Here is a 27,586-nt window from a genome sequence, read left to right on the forward strand (position 1 = left end):
ACAACACAGTCACCTCTCGAACACGTGTCTCCTGCTGAGGTTTTATCGGACTGAAAAGGTTAACCAGTTTATGCAGAGATCCTTCAGATGGATTATAGTGCTGGATTACTTTGCATGTACAGAACTCTCAGAGACTTTCATGCAGTTGGAGTGTTAATGCATTTCCCTCCTGGCCGCCTTCACTTTGGCAGTCCCCAACAGGATATGCGAATGGAGGATAAGTAATGAATCTTTTGCCAATGGAGAGATGATGATGGTACTTTCTCAATAACATCCTCGTGTCGTGAATGCACATTATACGTTTTGAATTAGGTGGTTCTTAGTGTCTTCTTCATGCTCGCACCTTTGATCACTGCTAATTCTTCCACCTTTTAAGGGCAGTTGATTACACCAAGGGCAAGAACGTTGCCACAAGCTTGTCTGCTCCTCCATCGTCACTGACAAGGCCGTTGGCAGAACAAGAGTGACTCGTTATACGGGAGGTATTCGATCACCGTTGCTGATAATTTTTATACAGAATTTCAACAGAAATGCGGATTTATCCGGGGACCCATTGTGTTCTGATTACTATTCAAAGACGCTATTCCCTTTTCTTTCTTTCCATTTGTTTCTTCGTTGGTTTTTCATCTGCGTTTCTGTGCATATGTCGCATGACATCTTTCAAAGTCCATCTATGAGAACTTCAGTCAGTTTATTTACTACAGATAGCGGCCTGTGGGCGGACCGAATATGCTGCACACCCGTTTTATCAGCTTCATTTGCTGCTTCGTCTCCTTGAATTACGACATATCATATTACCCAGAAGAATAACACGTCCTTTCCCTGCACTTGTAAATGAACCAGGTAGTCGTTACTCAATTGTTTGTGTCTTTTTTCTGGTTATAAGTGAAGGACAGCTTATAGAACCACTAGTAAATGAGGACTTTGGTAGAGTGATTACATCTCATCACATCCAAAGCTCTTACCGTCGCATATAAATCAGCATTATATACAGTGAACGTATTAGCTAACAAATCTTAAGGGCATATTCAGGAATAAACACAGTAGAGCCGATGGAATTCCACTGCATAGAACCTGTAACAGGAGAAAGACGGGTTCCTGAAGTTGTGATTGCTGGTTTTTCTACTTCTAGCTTAAAACAATTAAAGGATAATTACCATTTGTTGCAGTCCGCCCCCTTAGCTGAGTGATCAGCGCGTCGGACCGCAATACAGTTGGCGTGGGTTCGATTCCCGGCCAGATCGGAGATTTCCTGCACTCTGGGACTGGGTGTTGTGCTGTTCTCATTATCATTGCATAATCACTGACACGCAGTTCGCCTAATTTGACATCTCATGAAAAGACTTGCAACTTAGCTGCAGAACATCCCCGGCTGGGGACTTCCGGCCATCAATGCCATACGATCATTTCATTTCACAATTTGTTACAACAATAAGTAGACGTAGCGGGACAAACGTCTAACATTTACGATGACTATATCACTTCTTCCGTCCCCTTCTGAAAAAAAAAAATCAAAACTGTAGAAAGATTAACGCTCCATCTTGCCAACATTTGGTAAATTTTAATATATCGCTGATACTAAAACAATCTTCCCTTTGAAGAAAATGGTCTTGAAGGAAAATTCTTCAGATTTAACACCTGAAAAAACTTACGGCACAAATATAAAATGACAAGTTCAAAGTAAGTTATGGAATCATAGCGTGTAGGCTGTTATGGAAGTTAGCAACTGCTGATTTATATTAAAATAAAAAAATTACGAACGGAAATGTACAATGAACACCCCAGGTTATAAGAAAGTTCCTTCTTTAACTATAGTGCTATCACAACATCACGTGTACACACAACATTAACTTTTTTGACCTGTACATCCTAGGACAGAAACAAACGACGCACGACGAAGCAATTAGCCGAAAAGAAAGTAAATCGGTAGATGTACAATTTCAGAAAAAATTGGTGATTTATTCAAGAAAAAGAGCTTCACAAATTAAGCGTGTCAGTAACATGTTGGTCCACCTGTGGCCCTTTTTCAAGCACTTATTCGGCATGGAGTTGATTGTTAGAGTTCTTGAATGTCTTCCTGGGGGACATAGTGCCAAATTCTGTCCAATTGCAGCGTTAGATCGTCAAAATCCCGAGTTGGTAGGAGGGCCCTGCCCATAATGCTCCAAATGTTTTCAGTTGGTGAGAGATGCGGCAAGCTTGCTGCACAAGGTAGGGCTAGGCAAGCACGAAGACAACCTCTAGAAACTCTAGATGTGTGCGGCAGGCATTATCTGGCTGAACTGGATGCTCAGGGTGGTTTACAATGAAAAGCAACAAAACGGGGCGTAGAATAACGTAGAGTTATCGTTGTGCAGTAAGGATCCTAATGACGAGAACCAAAGGGTCCTCCGACAAAAAGAAATGGCAACCCGGACCATTAAACCTGGCTGTCGCGCCGTATGATGGACGACAGTCGCGTTGGTACCCCACCGCTGTCTGAGGCGAATCCGTCTCCGCTGGCCCGCGGGCTTAATTCGAAGCGGGAATCAGCATAAAGACTACTCTACTCCAGTCGTTGAGATTCCAGGTCCAAGACGGTTCTGGAGACGCCCCGGAGAGCAGTGGGGTACCGACGTGACTATCACTCGCCATACGGCCCGACAGCCAGCTTTTAACGGTTGGGGTACCATTTCTTTTCATAGCAGGACCACTTTGCTTGTCATTCGTGGTACCCTACAGTATAGGGACACGTTGACGATATTCTACGCCCCCCGTTATTGCCCTTCACGGAAAATCATCCTGGGCTTACATTTCAACAAGCTAAAGCTCGCTCACATTTGGAAAGAGAGTCTACTGCTTATCTTCCTGCTTGCCAAACCGTAAATTGGTCAGCAAGGGCGCCGGACCTTTCCGTAACTGAGAAAGTTTGGAGCATTATGGGCAGGGCTCTCCCACCATCTCGGGATTTTGACGATCTAACTCTCCAATTGGACAGAATTTGACATGACATCCCTCGGGAGGAAAGCCATCAACTCTATCAATCAATGACAACCTGAACAAGTGCTTGCATAAAGGCCAGAGGTGGACTATTGTGTGATTCACTTGCAAATTTGTGAATGTCTTCCTCGTGTACAAATCATCCATCATTTCTGAAATTGTAATCACTTGTTTGCCTGTGCTTGTGCGTCACATTTATCGATATCCGCACCAGTTTGATAATTCCTTGATGGTACGTCATTTTCTTCGTTTTAGTGTGTCAATAATTTGCTTATAAGACATTACATACTACCATATTCTAGAGAAATAACTAGAATCTAAAAACAGCTGGTGTTCCCGCATTTCCCTGGGCGGCGCAGTCACAAACAGACAACCCAGGTAACTGCTAATGTCCAGAAACCAAAGCTTCTAACGCTGCTTTGGAATAACCCTCGAATAACATCCGTTTGCAGGACGATAGCATCGAACAACGCCCTTTATAGCAGAGTTGTGAGTTATGCGATGTACCGAGGCCGTTTGTGCGCTTAAAACATCAAACCATATATACTGAACGCCTCTCACTACTGGTCACATTGGCACCCACTACGCAACTCCCAGGGTCCCACAGGCAAGCAAGACCGCGCGCGCATGGACAGTCTTACGAAAACTGCCAGGGAATACTCGCTGACTGCCGCCCAGTATCTCGAATCACTGCCCTTAGAGGCTGTCCTGGCGATGACAGCTATTCAAGAGCCCCCTGCGGGTCGTTATGTGCAGATCTGTTGACTTGCAGAGGCTCATACCCATCAACTAGCGGTTGATTATAATTATAGTGCAGTTACCCACAGAGGTCCAGTACAGGCTGCAATTCTCGTATGGCAACGACACTTGCCAGATACTCTAATGCGTTAATGTGGAACATATTAACGGAAGTAAAAGAATTTGTTCCTGTTTTCGCCACCTGATGAATATCTCCCGCTGCGAACGCAAAAAAAGTCGTATGGCAATGTTTCCATACGAAAAAGAGTAGCACAGGGACGTGTGCAAGTAAGAAAGGTCTTTACACAGTTTATTCAGTATCAGCGTCGAAGGCGTAGACGAGATGCTCTACAGAACCAGATCTGCACCTGATGGCCAATATTGGAACTATTTTTTACCAGCCCAAATTAGTTCCGCATGAACGCTTTAGCGTATCTGTTAAGTCCTGCTGCCATCCGATAATTGGAGTCCATATCGGACCTCCATGAGTAACTCCACTTACACCATAGCCAGCTACTGTTAATAATATTTCAAATGCATTTTGAGATATTCCTATATCTTGAGCCTCGCAATACTTTTTTTGCACAAATCAACGTATACATAGTGAGAAAGTGTTTCCAACGAGGCAGTTGCTAATATCTGTAGTATTTCAAAGACTTCAAGACTGACTTTCAAATGCAACCTCGTAAGCACCATTTCCATGTGAACTTAAAATACCTCTCAGTTATTGGATTATTTCCCACAGACGCCGCGAAATACTACCCCAATAGATTTCTTTAAAAGATTAACTATTATCTTAAGCGTTCAACTACAGGTTTCTTGTTTTTCAAATCTTGCAAATTTCCCATCTTGCTTTTCTTGTATCCCGGTTGTTCTCAGATACAGAATACGGTTGTTCAGAGTTTATGTCGTTCAAGGTTGTTTTAGTCCCTCACAAGTATCTAAAGGAATCCACATTGGAGCTTCCTGAATTCCTTCTTCTATTGAACACAAAGCTTAGTTGCTTTCTCGAGTTAGTCTCAATTAGTTAGTATGCTACTAATTTTCTATTTTTTCCTTTATATTTGTCAAGTACTTACCTTAGTTAATGTGTAGAACGTAAGATGTTAATCATGTCATGCAGTAGTTATATCGTAAAAATTTCTTGCTTTCTGTAATTTGAGGATTATGCCTTATCAGAGTCTCGATGATCCACCAAAATACTTTTGCATCAGGTCGAGGTTATACATTATGTTCAGGAGTCAGATCACACGATTTATTTTTTACTGATTCACTTTCCTCTTAACAAGTGATTACATGTTACTATCCCTAAAAATAGCGTCCATTGATGCCTACTTTCAGAAGGAGAGTAACAAGGTGAATAAGTCACAAAGCTTCTGTTTGACTGCAATACCTATGGTACACCTCTCAGCGCCGACACTAACTGAAATGTGTAATACGTCTTTTTGCAGGTCTGTTCTCAAGAGCTATTATTCAGAGTAGTAACTTCGTCGTCGCAAATCCATTCTCAACAACAAATGCCCGGACTCATTCTTTCAAACTAGGAGCCATCCTCGGCTACGAAACCAACGATTCACAACAGCTGCTCGACTTTCTGCAGTCTGTGAACGTTACAGACCTTCTGGTAAACGACTCACTGATCCAGACAGATGTGGTAGGTAAAAACACAACTTTCTCCTTCTGTGTACTGCATGTGAGCAAAAGTGTGAACAAGATTTGACGTGTGATGGAAGGATGGAAGGGGGAAACGGGAATCATGGACCTTACAGAGACCGGGCTGACTGCTTGCCTGAATAACGCACATAACACGTGCAATCACAATTTAGTGGTATCTTCGAAGAGGTCTGTCTAATTCGTGGTTCCTAAAGAGAACCAACAACCTTTTTAGTAGTGTAGGGGAACTGTCTTTAAGACTGATGGATCTAGGTTTATACAGTGGGCCAACATGGTCTTACTGGTTTGGTACTGTGAGCTGTTGAAAACAAGAGACAGCTATTGTAGCATTTTCTGTGCTAAGACCATGCTGTTAGTGATGATGGTATCCTCTTACGTAAAATATTGGATCTTTCGGTGGAGTAAGTCGTCATAAGAAATACCAGCACTGGTACTCTAGAGCAAGGTGCGTGGAATGTCAAATCCTTTAATTTGGGAATGTAGGTTTAACAATTCGAACGGGAAATGGATAGGACGAAGATATACATGGTGGGAATTAGTGGAGTGCGGCGGAAGAAAGAACAAGATTTTAGGTTTTGTGAGTACCGGATTATCAACACAAAATTGGATGGGGGTAATACAGTATTAACCCTAAACCTTAACAAGAAAACAGGAATACAAGTACATTGTTACGAAGAGCATTGTGAACCCGTTGTAGCCAAGATAAAGTTGAAACCAGTTCACATCACAGTGGTACAGGTTTGTATGCCAACTAAGTCTGCAGATGAAGAGACTAAAAGAATGGATGATAAGGCAAAGGATAGTATTCAGGTAGTTACATGACATGAAAATTTAGTTTTGTGGGCGGCTTCAGTTCGGTAGTAGGAAAAGGAAGAGAGGGAAAAAGATATTTGGAGAACATGGACTGAGAAATGGAATGAAAGGGGAAGCCACCTTCTAGAATTTTAAACAGAGCGTACTTCAGTCATCATTAACACTTGCTTATAGAATCGTGTAACGGGGTTATATACGTGGATGGTCTCTGGGGACACTGCAAGATTACAGATTGATGATATAATAATAACGCAAAAATAACAAAACCAGATTTTAAAATGCAAGGGGCAGATGTGGACTCCGACTATAGTTTATTGTTTACGACCTGCAGATTGAAACTGAAGAAATTGCAGAAAGGTGAGAAATTAAAGAGATGGGCCTGGATAATTGAAGGAACCAAGGGTTGTTGAGAGTTTTAGAGCGAGCGTTTGTTAACCTTGAACTGAAACTGTTGCTAAGAGTATATAGAATACGATTTGGTAGCCCTGAGGGATGAAGTAGGAAAGAAGCAGGGAATTACATACATAAAAAAACAAGTACTAATTTAAATTCTTGGATAACTCAGGGGAGACCGAATGTAACTGAGGAAAAGAGAAAATTTAAAAACAAAACAAACGGAGTTGCCGAAAGGGAATACAGATACGTAGAAAATGTAACTGGCAGAAACTGAAAAATAGCTCTGTACTGATTTGGTAGAAGACAAATGCAAGGCTGTACAACAGGGCGTAATTAGGAGAAGAATAGGAAAATTACAGAAGTCGTTATCGAAAAGGGAAGCTACTGAATGAATAACAAGAGCTTAGATGGCAAACCGTTACTAAGCAAACAAGGTAAAGCTGATTGGTGAAAGGAATACGTAGAGGGTCTGTGTAAGAGAACGAAATTGAGGACGAATATTAAAGAGCAGAAGAGATAGCTGGACACCTGATATATGACATTTGCGAAAAAAATCAGCAGAACACTGAAGTACATAACTCTAAAAACAGTGCACCTGATGTAGACAAGGTACCCTCTGAATTACTGAGACCACTGGGAGAGCTAGCCACGTCGAAAAAATTCCAGCTCGTGTGTAAGACATAGGGGACAGGCGAAATACCCTCAAACTTCAGAAAGAATGTAAGAATTCCAATCCCACTAAAGGCAGGTGCTGACAGGTGTGAATACTACTGACTGTCAGTTTAATAAGTCGTGTTTGTAAAATAATAACACGTACTATTTACAGAAGAATGGAGAAACCAATAGAGTCAGATCTTGGAGTAGATCAGGAAAAATGTAGAAACACCTGAGGCAGTAATCACCCTACGTCTACGGGCGCTTATGACCTCAGCTGTTTTGCACGCCAAAGCAACAACAAACTAACAAATCGTACGTGTAATAAGTCGATGAAAAGCAAACCTATGATTATAGAATTTGAAAATGTAGACAGTTTTTGACAGTGTTTACCGGAGTACACTCTTTGAAGTTCTGAAGATGGCAGGGATAAAATAACTTTGCCCAAATGGTATTTGCTACTTGTGCGAAAATCAGACTGCAGTTACAAGAGGGGAGTGATACAGTGTTGTAGCCTATCCCAGACGTTACTCCATCTATACACTGACCGAGCCATGAAGGAAACCAAAGATATATTTGGGAAGGAATTAAAGTTCATGCAGAATAAATAAAAACTGAACGTTTCGCTAATGACAATATAATTCTGCCAGCAATGACTAAGGGCTCTGAACGGAATGAACAATGGCTTGAAAACAGGTTACAAGATGAAAATCGTAAAAAATAAATCAAGCTAATGGAATGTAGATGAAGTAGAGCCGGCAATGTTGAGGGAATTAGTTTGGGAAATGGAACAATAAAATTAGTAGATGAGTTTTGCTTTCGGGCTGCAGAAAACTGATGATGGCAAATGCAGGGAAATATAAAATGCAGAGAGGAAATAACAAGAAAAAGCATCTCTGATTAGGAGAAATTTGTTCACATCTATTACAAATGTGGAAGCTAGGAAGTCTTTTCTGGAGATTTTTTTCAGGAGGGAAGTCTTGTACGAATGTGGACGTGAACGACAGGCAATTACGACAAGAAGAGAAAAAAAGGTTCTGAATTACAGTGCTGTAAATGAGCGCTGCAGTTGAAATGGGTAGATCTAATAACTTAGGAGGATATACTGAAACGAATTTGGAAGAAAGAAATTTACGACGTAACTTCTGTAGAGGAAGGAGTCCTTTGATAGGCCACAACTTAGGCGTCAAGTGATTCTTATTTTGGTAACGGGACGAAGAGTATGGGGTAAAACTCGTAGAAGGAGACCAAGGCTTGAATATTGTGAGCGGGCATGTAGACTGAGAGATGAAGAAGATTGCACAAAATAGACCAGCATGGAGAACTACATCAAACCAGAACAACAGCAACATTATCATGAGAGATACTGCAAATCTACATTTAAAGAAAGTATTTATTTTATAGTATCAGCAGCAAATTGTCACAAATTTCAATCATTTAATTGTAGCACTCGTATCTATAAATGGAAATAAATCAATAATATAAGTCTCTATACAAGTGAGTAACACATTTCGAAAATATCAAAAATGTAATGTTCTTAATGTTATCACTGATCAGTCATTAGTTTTTAAAAGTCAACAATTATAGTGAAATATCCCATTCATCACACGTAAAATAATGAGAAAAGCAGCATACAACACATGTAAGTGTGGTGAGCTGCTAAGTTGGTCTTCCTCCAGGTGGGGCTGGGCCTACCAAGCCATGTCTTCAAAATGCTTGAAGTACACAGAACTCTTGAAGTCACAGTGAAGACACTCGTTGTAATTTTTTTTTTTGAGGTTCCTGTCAAACACATTCTATAACATTTTCACAACCAGTGTGAATGCTACCACTTGAAATGCATTGAGGAATTTTTATGACATTCCAATCCATTCCACTCCATGCCACTGCATGGTGGCCAACATTCTCCCAGGTACATATGGCGAGCTACTGGTTGTAGAATACTGTTTTCAGAGCCCCGTAGTTTAAGAACAATGCATTAATGCCAAAATAAATTGAACATATAAGCTGACAGCTACTAGCTTTCCAGCGCAATTTTGATATCTCGTATCTGACAGACAGTGTCAAGCAGCGGCGTATAAAAGGACAGCTTTTGGTGTTACAATACTCATTGAAAATCCAGTATGTGAGACCCACTATCAAGTTGTGGCTCATACACTGTCATAGTCTTCTTTTAGAATACTATATGAACTATGAATATGTATTTGTTTCAGTCAACTGTCACTGCGTCGCCTGCCTAGCATTGTAGTTTCCACTGTATGACAGAATGAAAATGAGCGTATGTCATCGTTGGCAGGGAGGCCCCATCCGTGGAAGTTCGGCCTCCAAGTGCAAGTCTTATTTCAGTCAACGCCACATTGGGTGACTTTCGCGCTCGTGATAAGAATGAAATGATGATGAGGACAACACAACACCCATTCCCCGAGCAGAGAAATTCTCCAAGCCGGCCGGGAATCGAACCCGGGCCCATTTGCGTGCCAAGCGAGCACGTTACGTCCCAGCTAAGCAGGCGTATTGTGACTGAATAAGTTAGCATTATTAGCAGAAGATGAGGAAGGTTGTCTACTGCCAGAGACACCGGCATGGAGTTGCTATAATATTGTTTTTCTTGTTTGGCTTTGAAAGTGGATAGCTGAAACTATAGATACCTCGTTTCGTACCTATATATGTACATATTTGCGTCTGAAACCTTGTCCACCACGTCTTTGACCATGTTGTATTCCTCTGCCCGAAAATGGCGCTTGGTCAGTTCGTACGCCTTTGGTTATGTTGTGTGTTTACATCTCATATTCAGAGCTTTGTGAACAGAATGTGGTATCATTTAGCTATTGATTATGGTACATACAGTATTCACTGAGTCTTACAGAGTGCTTTGGCACCATAGTACCACTCGGAAAAAGCCACAAACTTCTCTGAAAGTTCTTCTTTAACATACCCTCATTTAGGCCTAAAATAATCACTGCCTGCTTAGCATGTTACCGTAAGTGACATGTACTTTGTACAGTTAAAGAACAATTCAGGCGTGGAATTACCACTGTGGCACATAATTTGAAAGTTCACTGTTGCGCTTTAGGTAGCAACTGTAAATTATAAATTAATTAGGTTCTATCAGTAGGGACAGAAAGTTGGCTGAAACCACACGTAAACAGTAATGAAATCCTAAACTCAGATTGGAATGTACACCGCAGAGACAGGCTGGACAGTGAAGGGGGAGGCGTATTTACAGCGATAAGAAGTGCAATAGTATCGAAGGAAATTGACGGAGATCCGAAATGTGAAATAATTTGTGTGAAGGTCACGGTTAAAGCAGGCTCAGACATGGTAATTGGATGTCTCTATAGGCCCCCTGCCTCAGAAGCTGTTGTGGCTGAGCACCTGAAGGATAATTTGGAAAATATTTCGAGTAGATCAGTTGTAGAATTTTGGAACACCTATTATGGTCGAGTATAATGACTTTTCTGGAGACTAGAAATCTACTCTGTAGGAATCACCATGGGTTTCGAAAAAGACGGTCGTGTGAAACCCAGCTCGAGCTATTCGTCCATGAGACTCAGATGGGCATAGACACGGGTTCACTGGTAGATGCCGTGTTTCTTGACTTCCGCAAGGCGTTCGATACAATTCCCCACAGTCGTTTAATGAACAGAGTAAGAACATATGGACTATCAGACCAATTGTGTGATTGGATTGAAGTGTTCCTAGATAACAGAACGCAGCATGTCATTCTCAATGGAGAGAAGTCTTCCGAAGTAAGAGTGATTTCAGGTGTGCCGCAGGGGAGTGTCATAGGACCGTTGCTATTAACAGTATACATAAATGACCTTGTGGATGACATCGGAAGTTCACTGAGGCTTGTTGGACATGATGCTGTGGTATATCGAGAGGTTGTAACAATGGAAAATTGTACTGAAATGCAGGAGGATCTGCAGCGAATTGACGCAGGGTGCAGGGAATGGCAACTGAATCTGAATGTAGACGAGTGTTATGTGCTGCGAATACACAGAAAGATAGATCCCTTATCATTTAGCTACAAAATAGCAGGTCAGCAACTGGAAGCAGTTAATTCCATAAATTATCTGGGAGTACGCATTAGGAGTGATTTAAAATGGAATGATCATATAAAGTTGATCGTCGGTAAAGCAGATGCCAGACTGAGATTCATTGGAAGAATCCTAAGGAAATGCAATCCGAAAACAAAAGAAATAGGTTACAGTCGGCTTGTTCGCCCACTGCTTGAATACTGCTCAGCAGTGTGGGATCCGTACCAGATAGGGTTGACAGAAGAGATAGAGAAGATCCAACGGAGAGCAGTGCGCTTCGTTACATGATCATTTAGTAATCGCGAAAGCGTTACGGAGATGATAGATAAACTCCAGTGGAAGACTGTAGGAGAGATGCTCAGTAGCTCGGTACGGGCTTTTGTTAAAGTTTCGAGAACATACCTTCACCGAAGAGTCAAGCAGTATATTCCTCCCTCCTACGTATATCTCGCGAAGAGACCATGAGGATAAAATCAGAGAGATTAAGCCCACCAGAAGCATACCGACAATCCTTTCCACGAACAATACGAGACTGGAATAGAAGGGAGAACCGATAGAGGTACTCAACGTACCCTCCGCCACACACTGTCAGGTGGCTTACGGAGTATGGATGTAGATGTAGATGTAGATGTAGGTGACAATAATTGTGAGTGACTAACTGTTTATGTCACCTAACACTACTGTAAAATATCCAGTCTGGCCATCCTTGCTGCTGTGTGTTAGGCACCAATATGTTTAGCATGTAAGTCGCGACTGGAAAATGGTTACCTGAGTGCAGACCACTGACACTTAGTTATGAAACCTTATCGTCTGAAATTGGTTCAAGCACTGTCTGCAGCTGATAAGATTAAAAGAATCGATTTCTGTGATTTTATCCTTGCTCAAATGGAAACAGATGAATCTTTCGTTTCAAAGATTGTGTTTAGTGATGAAGCAACTTTCCACACTAACGGGAAAGTCAACCGACACAATGTCTGTATATGGGGCACTGAGAATCCGCGGGAAACAACTCAGTATGAACGTGACTCGCCTAAGGTGAACGTTTTCTGTGCCATTTCAGCCAATAAAGTTTTTGGTCCCTTTTTCTTCGAAGGTGCTACTGTAACTGAACTACAGTATCTGGAGATGTTAGAGAATTGGCTGTTCCCTCAGCTCGAACAAGAAGCACAACAATTCATACTTCAGCAGGATGGAGCGCCACCACATTGGCACTTATCTGTCCGTAACTACCTGAACGTCAACTACCCGAGGCGATGGATCGGCCGCCAGGCAGCCCGTGACAGAACACTTCATCACTGGCCTCCAAGAAGCCCTGATCTTACCCCCTGCGATTTTTTCTTATAGGGGTATGTTGAGGATATGGTGTTTCGGCCACCTCTCCCAGCCACCATTGATGATTTGAAACGAGAAATAACAGCAGCTATCCAAACTGTTACGCCTGATATGCTACAGAGAGTGTGGAACGAGTTGGAGTATCGGGTTGATATTGCTCGAGTGTCTGGAGGGGGCCATATTGAACATCTCTGAACTTGTTTTTGAGTGAAAAACACCTTTTTAAATACTCTTTGTAATGATGTATAACAGAAGGTTCTATTATGTTTCTTTCATTAAATACACATTTTTAAAATTGTGGTATTCTTTTTGAATCAGCCTGTATGTCTCCAGTTTTAAACGATTTGATGCTCCGGGTTTATGTTGCTAGATCCTCCAAAAAATGACGATCTTCGTGAGATTAAATTTATTGCAGGAGTTGTTATTCTCGTAAGCGTTAATAAGACTTCTCGCCTCTATCCCTATCCACCAGCTTACAAACAATCGCTGTATCAGTGCATGTGCAACATAGATTTACAATATGGTCCCTCACCTTCCCCAACATGAAGTTTTAGATACATTGGCTCTCATGAAATTCACCCTCAGCTCTCCCACCCTTACACCATTATCGAGATTTTAACACAGAGATTGTTGTTTGGGTTTCTGCACCTACCAATTAAGGGTCTCGTAAAGTCATCACATGTGTATCAATTAAACAGAGGACACTGTCCACACATCAACACTTCAAGAGGGTCATTCATTGCTATTGACCACTTGGTATACTCTCGATACTTCGCACACACTTTGAATGGGGTGTGATCAATGGCTTGTATTCAAGTGACCATTTCCTGATCTGTACTCACCTGCCAAACAGATTGATACCCAAAAGACAGGAGCCAATTTGGGTGCTCAGTAAGGAAGACTGGATGCTTTACATCGAACTTTTACGTTTATGCACTGTGGCAGTGTCTAAGGATGGGTCCATCATATTACCAAGTCTATTCAACACGCCACTGAAACATCCATTTCACAGGCTCTATCGAGGCTGCTTGCTTTACGATTGTCCATCTACTTCTGGAATATTGTTGTGCGTTGTGGGATAAGCGTCAAATTGGACATCAAAAGAGTTAAAAGATGGGCAGGTCGTTTTGTATTACTGCGAAAAAAGGGAAAGAGTACCAGAGATATGATATGCGAACTGAGCTGGGAATCATTAAAACAAAAGACTTTCACGTTGTGGCAGAAACTTCTCTCCTCAGAGCGTGAAAATATTTTGTTAGTGCAGATCTGCACAGGGAGAAATGATCATCACAATAAAACGACATAAGTCAGAGCTCGCTCGGAACGATTTAAGCATTCGTTTTTCCCCACGCTGTTCGAGAGGGAAACTGTAGAGAAATAGCTTCAAGGTGGTTCGATGAATCCTCTACCAGGCAGAGTAACCATGTAGTTGCGATGTAGATATTTACAGGTCGGCTAAAATGGCAGCCTTTCATTTGGTGGTGCTATGGAGGTCACTCAGAAGTCCAATCCAGGCAAATGGCTGACTGTAGGTTCAAGAGACGGTCAACTGCAAAGAACTTCGCAGCCTTTCGGGCGACAAAGGTGAAATGTTACCTAATTATTAGAAACGGCAAGACATAATCGTGGAAATGCTTCCAGGACATCATAAACTGTTCCACTGAAAGTTCAGTCGTATGGAAGGTCATTTGCAGGATTTCTAGTAGAGGTGGGAGACCCAAAGTGGCTGTTGCAATGGGGAACGGAAGTCTCCAGACCAACCCGCGAAACTTTACTCAGATCATGGCGCAATATTTTGTCAGAGTTAAGGCTCCGGCAAACGATCAAACAATTTGTCAACTTCACTACGTTCGCCAAACATGTAACCATGTACTGTTTGTTACAGTATTCCTAAAGTGAAAAATCTTAGCTCTGACGATGACATGTAGGCAGGTGTCGGAAGATTTTAGAATTCTGATATGTTCTGAAGCGGAATCTTATGGAATACCACTTGACAGTGGCCTAAAGGCGTAAACTGCAAAACTGGAGTAAAACTAATAATTTTCTACAGCCAACGGCGAACATCATGTCCTTCAAAAACGTGCACGGTGAAGTTTGAAAAATTTGTCAAACGTAGACCGTATTGTGGCTACGAAGTCATTCGCGACGTATTTCTTGAATAAAAATCTCTCGGTGTACATGCCGGTGTACATGCCTCGTCAATTCGTAGACCGTATTGGACGCATTTACCAGAAAGTTTTACTGACCGAAAATCTGGCAAGATGGCGAACGGTGTTTGTGTTGATGCTACGACAAAATGGTTCAAATGGCTCTGAGCACTATGGGACTTAACATCTGTGGTCATCAGTCCCCTAAAACTTAGAACTACTTAAACCTAACTAACCTAAGGACATCACAAACATCCATGCCCGAGGCCGGATTCGAACCTGCGACCGTAGCAGTCGCGCGGTTCCGGACTGAGCGCCTAGAACCGCTAGACCACCGCGGCCGGCGATGCTAGGACATATAGGTTTCGTGAAGACTGTTATATTACATGTTATCCCACTGTATCGTGAGTTTCCACAACTATGGAAAGCACAAGTGGGGATAAAAACAATATAGCACCGCAAGTACCAAAATGGTAGAGGTGTCACATCATTCCAAGTCATATACTACGCTGGAACAGACTAAAGAAGAAAATCGGCTTCTATACATAACATACAAGTAGGAGTGCAATAAAATAAAATAAAAAATAAAGTTCTCCGACTCTTGCAAGGACGATGTACGTTATGCCATATTTGCCCAAATTACGGTATTTTAATGAACTGTTATTAGAGGACCAACAGCAGAGAATAAATTTTCGAATACTTGTGTCCTCTGTTGCAATGCGAGGGCGAAGTCATTCTAAAGAATTTACTGAAAGTTTCACTGTCCATTCGCAGAAAGTTGATTTTATCATCAGGTTCCGAGTGTCATACTTCCTTGACCAGGTGTCAGTGCTTATATTTGTGTCTCATTTCAGATCTCTCATTTTAAATCATTCCCTTCAGCAGCATTTGGTTTTCCTCTTCTTCTTCTTTAAACACAGTGCCAGAGTGTAAGAAATTCTTTATCTGCATTTGTAGCCATTGCCACTAAAAGCGTCTGCTTCAAAAGTGAGATTACAATGACACATATTGTTGTTATATATACAGGCTTATTTTACAAATCCGTGGCTGAGTAGGAGGAAACTTGGAAAACAAGTTTGTTCGTATACGAGGGTCTTTTCAGTCACTGCCATTCAGGTTCCAGCTTTCCGACTCCTCAGAATGGCCTCTGGGATGGTGGTGGTGGGGGTGGGGGAGGAGTGGGTTGGGGAAGGGGAGGAAGGTAAGACTTCAGTTCTACCAATGATGAAGGGGACAACTGCTGTGTTCTATTATGGAATGCTACTGAACCTCATGGTGCGAAGCAAATAAACCCTCCTCACTTTTTATTACTGCATATGGACCGTAGGAGACATTGCAGACTCGTGAAGTGAGGCAATTTTAATCCCAATTTTAAACACCGAGAAGGACCCTAAATGCTCTATTATTTCTCGTAGTGTTACCATCACTGTCTGCCTTGGGAAGGCCTTGCACCAGATGGTCAGTCTCCACCTTGTGTGGACAGACAGTTACCTCGTCGCCTCCAGAGCCCGTCAAAGATATCACGCTACCTTTGATAACATACGAGTCGAATTTTTTTATATGAAGACGGACTGTGATACCACTTGGAGGCACAATATCCTCAGTAGCTCCAAGAATGTTGCTTTCGAGGACTCTTACAGCCTTTGTATGGTAACTCCTCTCACTAGGAGTCAGTGAAGTAAAGTGGAAAGCAAACAAGGATTTCTGGCCAAATGAATGTAGGGTAATATCAACAGCAGCAGAAAATGGTATGACGGGAGTAGGATTCATTATGAAGAGGAAGAGTGTGTGCTACTATTAACAGTTCAGTGATAGGGTTGTTCTTATCAGAACCGAAAGCAAACCAACACCGACAGCGAGAATTCAGGTATACATACCGCCGTCGCAAGCTGAAGATCGATTGAAAATGTGTACGAGGATATTGAAAGGGTAATACAGTATGCAAAGGGATATGTAAATGGCGACCACTGTGGCCGAGCGGCTCTAGGCGCTTCAATCCAGAACCGCGCTGCTGCTACGGTCGAAGGTTCGAATCCTGCCTTGGAGATGGATATGTGTGCTGTCCTTATGTTAGTTAGGCTGAAGTAGTTCTAAGTCTAGGGACTGATGACTTCAGATGTTAAATGACATGGTGCTTAGAGCCATTTGAACCATGTGGATATGTAAATCTAATAGTCATGGGAGACTGGAATGTAGTTGTAGGGGAAGGAGCAGAAGAAAATGTTGCAGGAGAATATGGGTTTGGGACAAGGAATGAGAGAGGAGAAAGACTAACTGAATTCTGTAAAAAGTTTCAGCTAGTAATTGCGAATACTCTCTTCAAGAATCACAAGAGGAAGAAGTATACTAGCAAAAGGCAAGGTGACAGGGGAAGATATCCGTTAGATTACATCATGGTCAGACAGTAATTTCGAAATCAGATACTGGAATGTAAGGCGTACCCAGGAGCCGGCATAGTCTCAGATCACAATGTAATAGTGATGAAGAAATGCCTGAAGTTAACTATATTAGTCAGAAAGAATCAATATGTAAAGAAGTGGGATACGGAAGTACTAAGGAATGACGAGATACGGTTGAAGTTCTCTAAGGCTATAGATACAGCAATACGGAATTGCTCAGCAGGCAGTACAGTTGAAGAGGAATGGACATCTCTAAAAAGGGCCATCACAGAAGTAGGGAAGGAAAACATAGGTACAAGGAGGTAACTGCGAAGGAACCGTAGGTAACAAAAGAAACACTTGAACTGATCGATGAGAGGAGGAAGTTCAAAAATGTTTCTAGAAACTCAGGAATAGAGAAATACAAGTCGGTGAGGAATGAAATAAATAGCAAGTGCAGGTAGGATGAGACTAAATGGCTCTAGGGAAAATCTGAAGACATGAAAAGGCAATGAGAGTTTTGACGGACTCAGCATACAGAAAAATCAAAACAACCTTCGGCGACATTGAAAGCAAGGGCGACAATATTAAGAGTGCAACGGGAATTCCACTGTTAAATGCAGAGGAGAGAGCGGATAGGTTGAAACAATATGAGGGGAAAGATTTGTCAGATATCATAGAAGAAGATACAAGAGTCGATTTAGAAGAGGTAGGGGATCCGGTATTATTATCAGAATTCAAAAGAGTTTTGGAGGACTTAAGATATATAAGGCTGAAGGGATAGATAACATTCCATCAGAATTTCTAAAATCATTGGGGGAAGTGGCAACAAAACGACTATTCAAACTAGTGTCTAGAATGTATGAGTCTGGCGTCATTCCGTCTGACTCTCGGAAAAGCATCATCCACACAATCCGAAGACGGCAAGAGCTGACAAGAGCGAGAATTACCGCACAGTCAGATTAAGAGCTCATGCATCCAAGTTTCTTGCAAGAATAATATATAAAAGAATGGAAAAGAAAATTGAGGATGCGCTAGATGACAATCAGTTTGGCTTTAGGAAAGGTAAAGGCATGAGAGACCTAATTATGTCGTTGCGGTTAATAATGGAAGGAACACTAAAGAAAAATCAAGACACGTTCATAGGATTTGTCGACCTGGAAAAAGCTCTGGGGCAAATGATGTGTCTTCATAGCAATAAGTTCCTCGTCTGCTAAAATTTCCTTAGTGTCCTATAATGTTACAACAATTTCACCCTCAGAGATAATGTTACAACAAATTCAAGAAAATCTGCTTCTCTCTTAGTTGCAAGGGAAAATTGTATCTCCGCGCTGAGTATCAGCGCCCGCGGAAATTCGGGTAAATAATCAAGCAGACCAAGCAGCGAAAGGGATTTACAGGGGACAAAACGTGGTTCAATTTCCCTTCCCCTGCAGTCATTCTGCTGTTGACTCAAAGCTGTGACACGGTGGGAGGATAAATGGCAGGCGGTGAGTACACTTTCCATCGCGGTGAGACAGCAGATGCAAATTTAAGTGGAGACCTGTTCTCTAGCTTATGTGATGACCAGTCAAGTGTGATAAACCTTGACAATTTTGTGATAATTTTAGGTTCCAGTTTAAGATTTAGCCTGGAGAGCTTAGTTTGCTTCAGAGTGGTTGGCTCATCTTTTATATTTCAGAAATCGGTCTGAAAGAGCTGTCTGTTGTATTATTTTAATTCTTCCCACAACTTTTTCCTCTCTACTGTAAGCCTTAGTTCTGAAAAATAAATATTCTTTGTATCTGAAAATGATTTGTAAGTGATCGAAGTAGTAATAACTTATGGAAATTAAAATTCTCTGTCTGCTCCATCCGAATTGTAACTGTTGTACTTGTGTAGCATGACTGATTTTGTCTTGGTCAATACAAGACTAATACAAAATTCAAACGGACAATATTTCTGTGGGTGTGGTGGGGTAGAATGGAATTTTGGCTTATGGAGATCATAATTTTACTTTCTAGGACACACAGGGGTGGCAGCTGCTTTCCCACGTCAAATTTGAAATAATAATAGCTCAGTGATCAAATAATTTTCTCGGGTCACAGCATCTATTGCTAGACACATTATGGTAACATCAGTTCCTTTATTTCTTTAATTAACACTTCCATTGGAACAGTGTGTATCACTTCACTGTGCACTTCGCGATCTCTTGTCCCACAGTGCTCATTGCTTGCGCTGTTTGCTTACTCTGTGCAAAAATAACAAGTACATGGTGACCGCCAGCAAATAAAACAACTGTAGCCAACGTGAAAAATACTTAACCAGCATCTGACTTGTCAAAATTCACTTATAGTTAGATTCATGTAACAATCCTCTCAATAAACATGCCTATTGTCACTAGGCATTTGTTCCACAAGATAAAAACGATTAATGCTGTGAACATCGCGAAGTATCATTTATTTCTAAGCAAACATGTGGTAGCTACACCACTTAAAAGGCTGTAAGTGTGACTTATATTTTCATTTTATGCATTTTAGGAAAAGAAGCAAGTTATACACCGTCCATGGGAACCAAATATCGAGCCAGACGTGGAGGGTGCTGTAGTTACTGAGTCCCCTAATCAGATGCTCATAGACGGCCGTTTCAACAACGTGCCAATCATGATGGGCACTGTTTCTGCCGAAATTGGTACGTATTTCGTGTTTGCCGCATCCGAGTTGAAGCTGCTTCACTTGTGCTGCATGACAGGTTTTTCTAGGTCAGTACAAGGCTAGTACAAAATTCAAACAGGAAATGTTTCGGCGAAACTTTCTGTAACTTATATGCATCTTCCATTATTTGACAGCTGACTCTTGTTAATCTTGTGATCACGGCATTTGTATCAGAGTTAGTGGCTTATTACGTAAATGTGTAGAATCTAAAATCTGAACTGAAAAAGATACTATAAGGTAATGCATTTTTAGTCAATCGTTGTTTCTTCCCCCACTCCAACCCTTGACTCACCACCATCCTCTGCCCCAAATATTATAGTCCTCAGCTTTACATGACACAGTATTAGAAATACATACAAACAGCTGGAATACACCTTGCTGAAGAATACTCTACGTTAGTAATTTGAGTTTATTTGCTTCTACAGGAAAAACAGCAACACTAATGTCTATCGGACCCATAATTTCAGAGCGCTGACTCAAATGTATCGTAGTTTAATTATAGACAAATTAACTAAGTTGTCTTTAAATTGTCCACGGTACAGCAATTTTCTCAATACATAACTATTTGATTTCCAGTTAATAAATCATGAGATTATCTAGACCAGTCCACGTAAGATCGTAAGATATGACACTCGCACATGGTAAAGAACAAGTGTACTGAAGAATATGTTATTTTGCCGAACATCTACCCAATGTTGCCGACAAAGAATCCCACACGAATCTTAACGTACCATTTTTCTGCGTCACTTAATTTTCTACAGATAATCACATCTGTTCCATACCAAATATTAAAAAGCCTTGGCATTTAATTCTAAGAGGAAGTAGTTAATTATTAAGAAATGTTTGGCTTCATTTTTTAATTCTATCTATGAAACATAATAAATTGCAAATCCTACAGTCATATTGCTTGTTTTCAATTCATTAAAGACGTATAATGATATAGCTTTGAGATTTAGTAATGCATACTGCTATCACTTCTTTCAACATAGGAGTTTGATTATTTGACATGTTTTGCATATATTTATTGTTGCCTTGAGACATACTATGTTTGGCAACAGATCCTATTTACAGTACTTTTTCTACTTGTTACATGTTATAACTGTTTGAAACTTGAGTTTCAGTGTTAAAATAATAACAGCGATTAACAAACTGTAAGAAATGATATGTAGTATTGGCAGTGTTAATTGAAAGGATAGGTGTACATGTTTCAGCCAAAAACAAAGAGAGAAGAAAAACTTCAGAATCCAAGGTCTCTTTTAAAGCCTTAATTTTGATAACCACCTTCGGATCTACACTGTACAGAATCAATTTGCCAGCATAATAGGTTTACAAGACAAATATAACAATGTACAAAACTAATTGTCCATATACTTGGAAAAGTACCATACCTTATCCTTTACAAATTCACATTATCATCTCCATCTGAGGTATATATCATGCGTAAGCATCTGAAAATCAAGAAAATCACAGGATATCAGCATGTCAAATTTAAGATAAACCATATGTTCGAACATAAATATAGTTTGGCGAATTCAAGTGCTCATGCTCACACAAAAGCTAACTACAGACCGTATACTGACTGCAGAAGATACTCATGATTCTGGCACAATGCTGTACAACCTGTCACTCTTAGTGTGGATGACTTTTTCCGAAAATCAGATGGTATATCGCCAGACTCACACATTCTACACCAACGTGAATAATCGTATTGTTGCTACTTCTCCCAACGAGTTTAGAAATTCCGATGGAATACTGTCTATCCCTTCTGCCCTATTTGATTTTAAATCTTCCGAAGCTATTTTAAATTCTAATACTGGACCCCCAGTCTGTTCTGTATTGACTCCAGCCTTTTCTTCTGTCACTTCATCAGCCAAGTCTTCCCCCTCATAGAGACCTTCGATATACTCTTTCCAACTATTAGCTCTCTCCTCTGCTTGTTGCACCCTTATTGTTACCACCTTTCTTTTCATTTCACGGAAGGTGGTTTTTGTTTTTTATATGTTGCGTCAGTCCTCCCGACAATCAGTTCTTTTTCGATTGCTTCACGTTTTTCATGCAGCCGTTTTGCTTTAGCTTCCCTGCACTTCCCTTTTATTTAATCACTATGCGATATGTACCTCTGTATTCCTAATTATCCCTGATCATTTTTCTACTTCCTTCTTTCATCAATCAACTGAAGTTTTTCTTCTGTTACCCATGGTTCCTTGACTGTTGCTATCTTTGTAGCTTCTGTGAGTACCCTTTTTAAAGATGTCCACTCCTCTTGAACTGAAACGCCTACTGAGCTATTCCTTATGGCAGTATTTATAGCCTTCGAGACTTCAAGCGTATCTCTTCTTTCCTTAGTACTAACGTATCCCACATCTTGGCGCGTTGATTCTCTCTGACTAGTCTCTTAAACTTCAGCCTGCTCTTCGTCGCTACTAAATTGTGAACTGAGTCTATATATGCTCCTGGGTGCCCTGGAGCATATATAGACTCAGTTCACAACTTACAACACAGTACCTGATTTCCGAATATCAGTCTGACCATGAAGTAATCTAGCTGACGTCTTCCCGTATCTTCTGGCCTTTTCCAAGTGTATCTCCTCCTCTTGTAATTCTCGAACAGAGTATTCGATGTTACTGCGGAAATTTATTGCCGAACTCAATTAGTCTTCCTTTTGCACTATTCCTAGTACCAAGCCTATACTGTCCAACAATCCTTTCTTTTACTCCTTCCCCTACAACCGCATTCCATTCCCTATGACAATTAGATTTTCATCTGCCTTTCCGTGAAGGCCGGGTGGCCGAGCGGTTCTAGGCGGTTCAATGTGGAACCGCGCGACCGCTACAGTCGCAGGTTCGAATCCTGCCTCGGGCGTGGATGTGTGTGATGTCCTTAGGTTAGTTATGTTTAAGTAGTTCTAAGTTCTAGGGGACTGATGACCGCGGATGTTAAGTCCCATAGTGCTCAGAGCCATTTGAACCATTTCTTATCTTTCCGTACTGACTTACCTGTTCAGTATTATCAAATACATTCTCTACCTTTCCATCATCGGTTGCGACGCCACCATGTATACCTGAACTATCGTTGTCGGTGTTATTCTTCTGTCGATTCTGATGAGAACAACCCTATCACCGAACTGTTCGCAGTACCTCATCCGAGAGATAAATTTAACAATAACTTAGTTACTCTCTGCTGTAGAAATTCGCTATCTGATTACCATTATATATTTCTGTTTAGTTTAGGACACCTGTTGGTTAAACAGCTTTATTAGGAGGGCTGGTAACACTTGATTGTACAGAGGTTGAGAGCACTTTCCTCGCATGATTAGTAGCAGAACCTCTATTTATAACTCAGTACAGTACACAGTGGAGAGAATGACGAGTTTTCGTGTGCAGTAAGGCCAACGTAAAAAATGTGTTTTGTGCAGTTAAATGTTTCTACATGAACTCTGATTTATTTTAAAGTATTTCTGCACTGTTCTGTTATAGGCTGGTTAGTAGTGAAGATCTTAGTTTTAGCTCTTTACACTACTAGATGGAGAGAATGTTGAGTTTTAGTATGTAGTAGACACGACGTAAAAGAAAGTGTTCCTTACACTGTTACAATGCTCTATGTGAGCTCTGATTTCTGTTATAGTATCTCTGTATTGTGCTCCCATCTCGTGGTAGTATGTTGAATGACGTATATGCTGTCTACGTAAGCTTCTAGACGTGAGTCTGGTGATATAAAGCAGCAAGTATGAACCCAGTGCACACCCATATGTGTCAGTCATCTTGCGCGGGGCTCCGTCTGAGACTTGCGAGAGGGTCTCGTGCATCTGCAAAGGGGTTTGGGCCGCCCCTTCACGGAGGCATGGTAGATGCCAGCAGTAGTGGGTAGCAGCAGTGGCAGTACAATATCCACGGGATGAGACGAGTTGGTGCGACGCACTGTGGCGTGGCGTGGAACTTGCGCTTATTAGTTGGTGGATCGTTTCTGATAAAGACGTCATAGTCAGTTCATTATATTCTACTACAATAGGAGGCACTGTGAGAATACATAAATAAGAACCTGGGTTGTGATATTCATGTCGGGTCTGCAGCCGTAACATACCGTCCTCTGGACAAAATATTTCGGCGATCCACCTGGCCACCATCTTCAGGTGATAAAGCCGTCGCACTAACTCGCCGGCGATTTAAAAAGAAGAAACGAAAACCTGGCAACATGAGGACCATTCGAAAAGCCGATTTTGAAGAGGAGGTGCTGTAACGTGTTGCAGAGGACCCCACTACACGTACTCGACGTATTACACGTGAAATGGGCGTTGCGCATACCAGCGTGTCGCGAGTACTCAACGAACAATCACACCCATATCACGCAAAAAGGAATCTACGCATTGCTTGTTACTGTCTTTCTACAGTGGGTACTCCAACAATCGATTGATTGACCAGATGTCCTCGAAATCGTGCTGTTTACTGACAAGGCCTCATTTGATCGTAATGGTATTTCGAACAGCAATATTAGCCATGTGTGGACGAGGAAAACCCTCACGCTGTAGCAGGGTCACACTATCAAGTACGTTGTGCTGTGAGTATCAGGGACGGAATTGTTGGCGACAATCTCATTGGACCGCATCTTCTACTTGACCGTCTGAATGACCACCTGTACTTGAGGTTCGTGCAAAGAGTTCTACCTCAATTGTCGGAGAACGTGCCATTGGCTGTTCGTGAGAGGATGTGGATACAGTATGACGATGCACCGCCTTACTTCAGTGTGGACGTCCGCTGCTTTCTCAGTCGGTATTTCCTGGTCGCTGGATTGGAAAGGGAGGTCCTATTCCATGCCCTGCGAGGTTATTTGACTGAATCCTCTTGATTATTCCTTAAGGAGGCATCTAAATGGTGTATTATGTGTATGAGACCTCAGTGGATACGGAGATGAAATTAGTTCCCAGAATTATAGCTGCCTGTCATATGATTCGAAACACACCAGGGATATATGTAAGAATGCGTCACAACCTTGTTCGCCGATGTCATGCTTGCATTGAAGTAAATAGCCGTCAGTTTCAGCGTATTTTGTAAGATAAAATACAAACAGTACGTTTATTATGTTAATGATGGTATTTGCAGTCAACTGTAACTAGAGTAAATAAAAAAGTATACAGTAATATGATTTTATTTCTATTATCTCCTTAAGCTGCTTTCTTCGACCCCAGGTTCCCTATCTCAAATTGTTCAGTGGAGATTCCTTTATGTCCTGTTAAACTTTTGCACGCTCTAACGGAAAAACCCTATATTATGCGTCAACGTATAAGTAGCAGACCCGTTTTATTGTCTCGGAGGGTGATGTCTGTATCATTTATGTGTGTCTCTTTCATACTCCAGTTTAGCGAATTTCGCTATTAGGTGTTTATAAATCTGAGCCGGGCTCCCTGTTAGTAAATGTTGTCTAGTGTCAGTATTTCTTAGTGTGGTCAAAAAAGGGTCAAATGTGTGTGAAATCTTATGGGACTTAACTTCTAATGTCTTCAGTCACTAAAGCTTACACACTACTTAACCTAAATTATCAAGGACAAACACACATACCCATGCCCGAGGGAAGACTCGAACATCCGCCAGGACCAGCCACACAGTCTAGTGTGGTCACACTCTCTCGTGTGTTAATCGATTTATCTGCACCCTTGCCCAATTCGGTAAATGTATGTGTACTGTGCTCGTCAGTGGACTGGCCGCTTGTTGAGTCTGCTTCGTAGTTATAGTCCTAGTGAATCACCCATTGCAGTTCTTTGCTCTAGGTGATTCTTTGTAGCTTTGTTGCAGGAACCTTCCCCCTTCAGAGACCGGAACTGATTGCCAATTTGAATGAAGACTTCGCGGCTGTGATAGGTCCCAGCTTACACCTGCCTACCGTGGAACAGCAGACAGAGGCCGCCTGGAAGGTGAAAGACTTCTACTTCGGCAACAACACCATTTCTGCCGACGATCCAGACACTCTGATCCCCGTGAGTAATTAGCTAGTACTAACACTACTTCCTTATTGTCATGATTATCTGTTTTATGTGAATAAAAGTGTTCGGTCAATCAATGTGGTTGCTCTCTGTGGATTTAAAGAAAGTCAAAGCGTTGCCGACAAACGGAAGCCCAATGCAACCAAATTTCGCAGAAGACCAATACGATAATCGTCCAACGAATTCTAATGTAAAATTTTGCTACTGACCTGACCAACAGTTGTAGATAAAAATCATCTGCTCAATCACTTGTTGATGATAGTGGCAGCAGGAAAAATGACACACCTGACGTCAAACTGATCATCGGAAATTGTTTCACAGCGGAGTAATTTAACAAAGTGCCTCTTTTCAGTTGCTGTACGAAGGCCAACAAGATCGGTATTAAGTAATGACACATTAGAAAATCTACCCAAGTAGGGTAACAGATGGATGGTAACATATGTGCAAATCTACGTATATTAAGATGAAGGAATTTCTCCCCCTCTGGTATCAGTTACGGTAATTCGGTGGACCAAAGACCGTCACTTTCAGTAACGAAATTCTCTTGTATGATTTTGGAACTTACTTCCGGAAGGCATTTCCTACAGCTACTTTCTGTAGTAGTGAACGAAGTACTAGCTTACAGAATACCTGAACAGCTTAGTAACTGCACACAGAACTTTCCATCAGAGAAAAGTGAAAGGGCTATCCTTAAACGGTTGTAACCGTCAGATACATAAGCACCTTCGCGAGTACGAGTACCATAAAAGAGTGTTATAAGGGCGTTACTTTTAGGTATTTAACAATTTAAAACCAGACAGGCTCTTAATCGACCGTGACTCTTCCAAAAACATGAAAAAGTTTTTCGGAGACCTCTACCGATGATAAATACACTCCTGGAAATTGAAATAAGAACACCGTGAATTCATTGTCCCAGGAAGGGGAAACTTTATTGACACATTCCTGGGGTCAGATACATCACATGATCACACTGACAGAACCACAGGCACATAGACACAGGCAACAGAGCATGCACAATGTCGGCACTAGTACAGTGTATATCCACCTTTCGCAGCAATGCAGGCTGCTATTCTCCGATGGAGACGATCGTAGAGATGCTGGATGTAGTCCTGTGGAACGGCTTGCCATGCCATTTCCACCTGGCGCCTCAGTTGGACCAGCGTTCGTGCTGGACGTGCAGACCGCGTGAGACGACGCTTCATCCAGTCCCAAACATGCTCAATTGGGGACAGATCCGGAGATCTTGCTGGCCAGGGTAGTTTACTTACACCTTCTAGAGCACGTTGGGTGGCACGGGATACATGCGGACGTGCATTGTCCTGTTGGAACAGCAAGTTCCCTTGCCGGTCTAGGAATGGTAGAACGATGGGTTCGATGACGGTTTCGATGTACCGTGCACTATTCAGTGTCCCCTCGACGATCACCAGTGGTGTACGGCCAGTGTAGGAGATCGCTCCCCACACCATGATGCCGGGTGTTGGCCCTGTGTGCCTCGGTCGTATGCAGTCCTGATTGTGGCGCTCACCTGCACGGCGCCAAACACGCATACGACCATCATTGGCACCAAGGCAGAAGCGACTCTCATCGCTGAAGACAACACGTCTCCATTCGTCCCTCCATTCACGCCTGTCGCGACACCACTGGAGGCGGGCTGCACGATGTTGGGGCGTGAGCGGAAGACGGCCTAACGGTGTGCGGGACCGTAGCCCAGCTTCATCGAGACGGTTGCGAATGGTCCTCGCCGATACCCCAGGAGGAACAGTGTCCC

At 41.8% G+C, this 27,586-nt stretch overlaps 1 protein-coding gene across 3 annotated transcripts in view; it reads left to right on the forward strand.

The window, feature by feature from the left end:
* Positions 1-27,586, forward strand: part of LOC126475037 (acetylcholinesterase-like) — a 136,494-nt gene that overhangs the window by 84,778 nt on the left and 24,130 nt on the right. For all 3 annotated transcript variants that reach the window (XR_007586645.1, XM_050102583.1, XM_050102582.1), the window contains exons 6-8: positions 5,169-5,371; positions 19,671-19,821; positions 25,631-25,812. Coding sequence is in view for 2 of the 3 variants with exons in the window: in XM_050102583.1 (XP_049958540.1) it covers positions 5,169-5,371; positions 19,671-19,821; positions 25,631-25,812 (536 nt within the window). In the remaining variant the exon portion in view is untranslated. The remainder of the gene's footprint in view (positions 1-5,168; positions 5,372-19,670; positions 19,822-25,630; positions 25,813-27,586) is intronic.

Source organism: Schistocerca serialis, chromosome 4 (assembly GCF_023864345.2).
Source record: "Schistocerca serialis cubense isolate TAMUIC-IGC-003099 chromosome 4, iqSchSeri2.2, whole genome shotgun sequence".
Lineage (NCBI taxonomy): Eukaryota > Metazoa > Arthropoda > Insecta > Orthoptera > Acrididae > Schistocerca > Schistocerca serialis.